The sequence below is a fragment of the Miscanthus floridulus genome, chromosome 8, assembly GCF_019320115.1.
Source record: "Miscanthus floridulus cultivar M001 chromosome 8, ASM1932011v1, whole genome shotgun sequence".
Taxonomy (NCBI): Eukaryota; Viridiplantae; Streptophyta; class Magnoliopsida; order Poales; family Poaceae; genus Miscanthus; species Miscanthus floridulus.
The window spans coordinates 9,926,703-9,935,259 of record NC_089587.1 but is presented as its reverse complement, the minus strand read 5'-3'; the positions used below and the strand labels follow the sequence as shown (position 1 = coordinate 9,935,259).

Sequence of the window (8,557 nt, the reverse complement as noted above, 5' to 3'; positions counted from 1 at the left end):
GGGTGAGAGGCATCAAGAGATTCTTGTATGTTAGAACGGAACCCATATTGCGGTTGTTCTCAGTCTCATATCTCAAGTTTGAGGCTCTGGCTACTTGCTGCAGTGCAGAGGAGCCGGAGCCAACCAAGCATTAAAAAAAATTTGCTAGCTTCATTGACTCCTACTTCGATTTGAAAAGTGAAAAAAAAAAACAGCTTCTCATTGTAGTGCACAGAGAAACCAAAGTCAGAGCCACCCGAAACTGTGTCAAAGGAACTATGGTCGGATTGGCCTCACACTAAGTGATGCCCCAAGGAAACCCTTCCTCTTTTGACCTCGGCAGCCGTAAACCCGTAACATAAAACTCACTCAACAATGTGACTTGTGGATTATCGATGGGAATCAGGAGTCTTATTTGTTTTGCCCATGTCACTAGTCACTACTAGCTTCTCGTTTCTAAATTTTATCTAGTAATTGACCTTGTTCACAGCCATGGTACGGTATTTTTGTCTCATATCAGAACAACATCAGCCAGTTTATCAGCCACAAAAACCATCAGCCAAACAGGATCAATGTGGTTTGAGTTCACAAATAAAACAAAAAAAAACTGGAAACAGATCACCAGGAATCACAACGGGTACACATAGTAGACATGACTAACACTGTACAACTTGCTGCACAATCTTTTTCTCAAGAGTAATTCAAAGGGATTTGTATGAATGCATGACACTGTACTTCATATCAAACTTCACAGTTTTTAAATTTTAACGACGACAAATATTCAGTTCAAACGAGCTTCAGTGGGCAGCCCCCTTCCATTTGCTCACGACTTCAGCAAGTGTCTCGTAGGACACGCCGCCGGGCCGGAGCACGCTCGCCGCTGCCTCCCGGAGCTCCTCCACCTTGGCGCGCGCCGCCGCTCCCTTCTCGCCGTGCATCATCTCCTTGACAACCTCGTCGATGTCTTCCGCGAGGATCATCCCGTCGGCGCCGCGGGCCCGAGGCCTGAGCGCCGCCCGGGTCTCCTCGCACAGCAGCACGGCGTTCTGCCTCTGCTCGGCGTACAGCGGCCACGCCACCATGGGCACCCCGCTCACCACGCTCTCCAGCACCGAGTTCCAGCCGCAGTGCGTCAGCATTGCCATGGTGGCGCGATGCGCGAGGACCCTCGCCTGCGGCGCCCACGACGGCACCACGAGGCCCGTCGCCTTGGTCCTCTCCACGAACCCGCCGGGGAGGTGGCTCAGCGGGTCGTCCCTGCTTTTCGACCCGTCGTAGTAGCTCTCCCCAGGGTTAGCGCCGGCGCCGGCAGCGTAGGCGTCGGCGTCGACGGGGCTCCTCACCACCCACAGGAACCGTGCCCTGGACAGCTCCAGCCCGCGCGCCAGCTCGCGTGTCTGCGCCGCGGACAGCGCGCCGCCGCTGCCGAACGACACAAACAGCACCGACCGCTCCGGCTGCGCGTCCAGCCACTCCACGCAACCGGTGTCGTCGCCGTCGTCAGCGGTCGTCGCCCGCCGTGTGATGGGCCCGACCGGGTACACCGGCGGGCGCCACGGCTCGGGCCGGCGGAGCACGGCCGCGGCGCCGGGCTCGGCGGCGTCGAACGTGTTCACCAGTATGCCGTCCGCGTCGCGGTACCGCTCGCCGTGGTGCACCATCCACCGGCACGCGTCGCTGGCCCGGTCCTGGAGCGGCTGCAGGATGTCGGCGCCAGGGACCGACACGCAGCCGGGGAGCCTGACGGGCTCCGTCATGTCGCGGAACTCGCCTCCGCCTTCAACGGCGGCGAGTTCCGCGTCGAGGCGCGGGAGGTGGAGCATCAGCGAGAGCATGAGGAGGTTGGACGGGAAGAAGAGGTACCCCGGCACCCCGGCGTCGCGCGCCGCGCGCAGCGTGTCGGCGCTGAAGAGGTCGGCGACGAACGCGACGAGGTTGCCCGTCCGGGATTTGAGATCCTTAAGCAACATCGTGAGCGCCGGGACGGACCGCTGCGCCTCGACGGAGAGGAGAGTCTCGATGGCGGAGCCCGCGGGGAGGTCGTCGAGCGGGACGGTCGGGAGCGACGCAGCGCCCACGGCCGGCGGCAGGGACGCCAGGAAGGCGCGCTGCGCGGCGGAGTCAGAGCTGGCGTAGGTGAGCACGGTGGCGGTGAAGCCGTGCGCCTCGTGCAGCCGGCGCGCCAGCTCGGCCAGCGGCGCCACGTGGCCCATGCCCGGCGACGAGAGCAGCGCCACGTGGGGCGGCGCCTCGGCCGTCGCGGCGTTGGTCTCGCCGCCGTCGCACATCGCCGCAGAGGGAGTAGTAGCTAGATGAGGCGACCAGGTGGTTAGTTTTCGTGGAGTGGGAAGGATCGGAGGCGTCTGGAGGTGGAAGAGAGATCGTTGGCGCCACCTATATATAACGCGTCAAGCTGGAAAAAAAACTAACTAGTCATCTTACAAAAGTAAAGTGTACAACTTGGAGTGGAGCATGTTCTTTGTATTAATGCTCGTCACGCCATACTCATAACAAATGCAAGCTTGCACGTTTTATAACAATGTAAAAATGCACAACTATATATCAAGGGGTGATTGGTTCCACCTCCTAAACTTTAGTCGCTGTCCCATCGAATATTTGACACATACATAGAGTATTAAATATAGACTATTTACGAAACTAAATGCATAGTTTACGACTAATTTACGAGACGAATCCTTTAAGCATAATTAGGCCATGATTTGACAATGTGGTGCTACAGTAGATATGTGCTAATAACAGATTAATCAGGCTTAATAAATTCGTCTCGCAGATTACTGACGGATTCTGTAATTGGTTTTTTTTATTAGTATCCAAACATCCCATGCGATACCTCTATATGACACCTCCTAAACTTTAATCACTGGATCAAAACACCCCCTAAATACAATAGATTATCTTGTTCAACTAATCTATATCTATATATATACCTAATAATAAAGAGACAAAATTTCAGACTATTTTTTTCGTCCACCGTCCCATAACTAATTTCGTGAATATGAAAAATGCCTCTCTTCACGTCTGTCTATATAGCTCTCAAGTCTTATAGTGTGTGTGTCTTGAAAGAACCAGAATATAACTAGGAATCGTAATTAAATAGAAGTTGTACCTACATATTCCTTTTGTGTTCGCTACTAGGCAAAATTTCTGCCTCTCTCTCCTAGGCGTATCCGTTGCCATGTATTTTTTTTGTTTTGTTGCTCTCTCCTAGCCGTATCAGTTTCCCTTTGTTCTGCCTCTCCCTTCCCTGGCTTCCAGTCCGTTTCCTTTTGTTTTGACTTTTGTGTCCGTGTTACTGCTTCTTTCTATTTTGGTGCATCCGTTGTCCTACCTGTCCACGATTCTGGTTTTTTTGTTCTCCTTTTCCATGTCCACCTCCATGTGCACTATCCTTTTTGTTTCGTTTTTTCTATTGTTCCGTTTTGTTGCGCTCACTTTTTTTTTCTGTAGCCCCTAACATTTAATGGTTTCTTTGCTCTCCTTTTCCATGTCCACCTCCACGTGGTTTTTCTTTTTCTATTTTTTTAGCACAGTTTTTTCTGCCCTTTTCCTTTAGGGCGGTGGTTTTTATTTCCTTATAAAGATAAAAAATAAATATAAATACGATATTATGGGTCTTTGAGCTATTGATCTTTTTTCTAAGAAATAATGATTTCTACAATCAATTTATTGATATGGTTTTGATTATAAACAAACTTATTCTTATTAAGGCTGTGTATTTGGCATGGCTCACTGGGGCTCCGACTCCTCCTCCAGCTGTTCTGTTGTGCACTGTTAAATCCTGTAGAACCTTGTAGCATCGAAAGAACTCCGGCTCCTGCAAACCAAAAATGACATGCACAGACAAGGAGCAAGCGGAGCTGGAATAGGGTGGCTCCTCCGGCTCTGCTACAGCAGTGTACAGGAGCACTACAGTAAAGGAGCCGAGGCACTAGGGAGCTGCACCAAACGATGCCTAAAATCAGATAATGGTCAAACTATTCAAACCGTGAATTAAAATTTTAAGCAGTTTATTGAATAATCCAATCTAAATAAATCAATCTATATAATTCTGGACGAGGGCTGCTATGTAAAAAATTGAGAGATGTCTCTCGTCATAATCATCGACGAGCAAATCAATCATTTACACGTAAACAAATAACTTCATGTCGGTGTTTTTGACCACCGACGAGTAAATTTGTATTTGCGCGTCTGGCTCGGATGGTGTGCTCAGAGTACTAGTTCGGACGGAATGTCCCTACGTCCAGTTTGCTGTTGCTCGTGTTACCGGCACTTGGTTTATGGTAGGGATTACAAACGGGCGAGAGAGGGAGAGGATCCCAAGTCTCTGGTGGATAAGGTGAACGGGTGCTTAGAACTCGATCGATGCTTAGCCGTGTGTTCGTGTCGTGCTCTTATGTTTTTATCTCGTAGTTCGGTCTTGTGCGGGTCTGCCTCCATCTTCTTTATGGGGCGCCCTGCTTTCCCTTTTATAGGTCAAGGGAAAGCGCGGGTTACAGCGGAGGAAAAAGAGAAGAACGAGAGAGAGGAAGGCTTCTAGGATCGCTGGGTCCTTCTTTTCCTTCATGCGGGTCCCGTTGATCCTATAAATGTCAACAGGGATGGCTCCACGTCATGGCCCTGTCTGTCACTGGCGCCATGCGCAGGTGTCATCTGCCGATCATTGTCGACAGAATATCGTCGGTAGTCCTCCGAGGGGTATCCCACGAAGGTAGATTAATCGGCAGAGAAGTGTGAGATCAAGAACAAGAAGGCAACAGAGACACATGAGTTAGACAGGTTCAGGCCATCAGTATGATGTAATACCCTACTCCTGTGGTCTGTTGGTTTGTATTAGCTATCGTATGATATCGCGTGGGTTTGGAGGGGGTCCCTGCCCGCCTTATATAGTCCGAGGAGCAGGGTTACAAGTTGGTTAGATCTGAGAGATTACCGAAAAATAATAACTGATTACAGAAATCTTGGGATCATACATATCCTAACAGATCTCGTAGTATCTTCAGGATATCTTCCAGATGTCTTGCGATAGGCGCCGAGTAGAGTCGTGCCCTGCAAGGCTTCATCCTGTGGGCTAGGCCGCCCCTGAGGGCGCAGCCCATGTGGTCTGTCATGGGTATCCAGGATCGTACCCCCCATAGCTTATCCTCGAGCGCCTTGTACCCGTTGTACAATGCCATCTTGAGCTTGTCCGAGCAGGTGCGAATATGGCCGAGCAGTCAAACTCATGGTCCGACCACCGTGATGAGTTGTCGAGCAGTTGCGAGCAGTTGCCGAGCAACGTGAATTGTTGCCGAGCAGTGTGAACCAAATACAGCTTGCCATAAGAGTGTAAGGAGCTCAAGTTCAAAATTGAAAATTTCTTCACAGTAGACCAAGTGTGCCCACTTAGAGTCCGACCACGAGAAAATGAGATAACCTTCTTCAGCTTCAAGAGGCACGGAGTCTTCCAGAATAAAGCAAGCACATTCACTGCTATGTGAAGTGTGCCCACTTAGTCCCCGAGCCTGACAGTAGATGACGTAGTCATGTGGTGCCAGGGTCCAAAGCAGAAGAAAAATAAAAGACCAGCCGAGCAGGCAGCCAGTCCCCGGGCATAGCCCTAAAAAGCACATTCACCGCAAGGTGAAGTGTGCCCACTGAGTCCCCAAGCCTAATAGTAGGTGATGTGGTCACATGGTGCCAGGGTCAGAAACAGCAGTCAACTTGGAGAAAACAGAATCGCGGAGAAAACACCGGAGTAATAGTTGTGTAGTAGTAATTACTGAGCCGTAATGATTGGCGGAGATGTCGGCGAGCATTCGGCGAGCCGCAACAAATTGCGAAGATAAATCAGCAATACGGGCTCAGGCTGCGCGAAGGCCCTGGTAATGGCCCACCTTGCTATCATGGAGAATTCAGGGTGGCGTAAATCGTGGGAACGGTTCCCCAAAAACCCTCGAATGCGAAAAGGGTGGGGAAAGTGCTTTATAACCGTGCCGCCACATCCCACGTTCCCACCTTCGCCATTTCGTCTTCCTCCACAGCCCTCATATTTCCAGATTCACATCCACACCTGCTTTCGCCGCCAAACCCTAATCAGATATGAGAGATGGAACCAAAGAAGGGAGTTGCCAAATCAAAGAAAATGAGCCCCAAGAAGGCGAGCGCCAAAGCCCGGCGTGACGAAGAGTGGGTGCCGTCGCGAACGGGAGAAGCGAAGCTCAACAGATTGGTGGAAGCTGACATTCTTCCTGACCGCGCTACCATAGGATGGCGGCCGGCCCTCGGTGAGCCCTTCCCAACACCTCATACCAATGAAGTGGTGGTATTCGAGGATTACTTCTGGCGTGGGTTGGGATTTCCTGTTCATTCATTCCTGAGGGATTTGCTAGAGCTTTGGGTGGTTAGTATGTGCAATCTCCACCCAAATACCATTTTACACATATCTATCTTCATCCATTTCTATGAGGCATATCTTGGAATCCTTCCCCACTTCAACCTCTTCCGTCACCTGTTTTGGCTAAAGAAGAGAGGCGGCGGTGGTTCCAAGGTGGTCGGTGGAGTGTACCTTCAGCTGCGTGATGGAATGGCGGGGGAGTACCTTACTGTGCCGCTGAACACGTCACTAAAGAACTAGAACGCCAGGTGGTTCTACATGAGGCAAAGCCACCCGGCCATCCGCTACGACACCGACCACATCCCGGACAGCCAGAGGAGCTGGTCGGAGATGCCAAGTAGCACTGATATGGAGCAAGTGAGGGAGCTCCTTAGCTTAATATAGGGTGTGAAGACCAACGACGGATTGGTGGCGGCAAGCTTTATAGTGCGCCGCTTTCAACCCTACAAGGAGAGAGCCCACCCTGCCTTTGAATTCAAGGGAGAAACCAACGGTACCCGGGAGAGACCGGAGATGCTGTCGAGGTATGTTGTGGAAGAGCGGGCTGTAGAGCTATTCACTCCGTTTGCCTCATTCAGTATGTTAGGGTATACGAAGCCCTTTAACTGCAAGAATCTGCCTTCTCAGGTAAATATCTTAGTTGTATGTTCCTGATGCTTGTTACCTTTTGTCATTTCTGAGCATTGGACTGATTCACTTATGTGAAGATCCACTCGCAGGATAGGACGGTATACTTCTCGGGCGTGCCGAGGAGCGAATGGCCGAAGGGAGTAGACGCCCGGCCACCACCTCAGCCAGAGGAACAAACTATCACCATCTCGGCAGAGAGTCCATCCCTGGTGTCAGAGAAAATCTAGGGGAAGAGGGCAGCGACAGACGAGCTAGCCCAAAAAAGAGAAAGATAGCGACCGCTGCCCCCCTCAAACCAGGCGGCATCTATGGTGTTCGAGTGGTCGGATGATGACAAAATTCTAGTGGCTACTCCACCAAGCACTGAAGCACCTCCATGCAATAGGCACACAAAAGAACAATCGAAGGGAGGCGAAGAAGTCCCCGAGCAGGAGGCAAGGAGAGTCCCTATGCAACAGGTGATAGAGGCCTCCATGGAGTAGGCGACGGGAGTCCCTGAGCAGCATGTGGAGGAAGTCCTAGAGCAATGGGTAGAACAGAGGTCGACGGTGGAGGAGGCGACACCTCCACCCAAAGCATGAGAGTCGACCCCATGGCCGCACCTAGGGGCTCAAGTGGACAGCGTTGGTTCAAGAAATTCTACCAGCAGACCAAACCGTAAGTATATTTTCCTTGGAGTTTCTTTGCTGTCATTTCTTAGCTTTTTTAATGACTGATGAGATGATCTGATGTAGTGCAAAGCGTGCAGAGGATCCAGCCCTGCCCGTCCGGAGTGTCGAGCAATCAAAGGCTAGTCTCGGAGTAGAAAAGGTGTCGGTAGACCCCATGCCAAAGTCCCCAGTTGCTCGATGGTCTATGGAGGAGTCAACCATAGCTACTGGCGGACTTGGAGGTGGTGAGAGGTTGGCTGACAGATCGGCGATGGTGCCTGGGGCAATGACGAAAACCGTTGGATCTTCAGGAGTAGAGGCTGGAGCCTTCAATGCCCGCCGATGTTTGGAACAGAGGGGCCTGTGGTGCCGGAGGAGCAGGCGGCCCTGCGTGAGGCATCAGAGGGTGTGGTTGGACACGCTATTCGGTGACTGAGCCCTAGGTGGTGCATCCAGCTATGGTAGAGGGGGACGAGGTGGAAGAGATCGAGCGTGCTGAACCTCGACCCTAATCTGTCTGAATCCTCTGCAAGCATGGCGATGAGGTGGTGGTTGTCAAGAAGGAGGACACCACCATTGAGATGAGGAGACTGAAGTCCGCTGTTGCCGGCGTGATGAAACAAATCGAGGTTAGTACTGCATCTGGAGAGCTTGTCTTCGATGTTGGAGATCGAAGTTCATCATTATCATTATGCATTTGCAGGGGATAACCCAGACTACCGAGCAGCGGCACCAGCTGATAAAGAGGATGGAGCCCTTCACCGAGGAGAACAAAATACTTAAAGTGGCGATGAACCTCATGGAGATAAACATCCAGAGGGCCCAACACGAGCGAGACCTTGTAGAGTCCAACTCATAGAACCTAGAATACCAAAAGGGGGTCCCATCCGAGCAGCTGGTGGCT

General features: G+C 51.5%; 1 protein-coding gene across 1 annotated transcript; it reads right to left on the bottom strand.

Annotated features, from left to right (window-relative positions):
• Positions 1 to 625: 625 nt before the first annotated feature.
• LOC136471077 (UDP-glycosyltransferase 72B1-like) lies at positions 626 to 2,360 on the bottom strand. Its single transcript, XM_066468811.1, has one exon. It carries the CDS (start codon positions 2,265 to 2,267, stop codon positions 777 to 779), a length of 1,491 nt encoding a protein of 496 aa, XP_066324908.1. The 5' UTR covers positions 2,268 to 2,360; the 3' UTR covers positions 626 to 776.
• Positions 2,361 to 8,557: the final 6,197 nt, after the last annotated feature.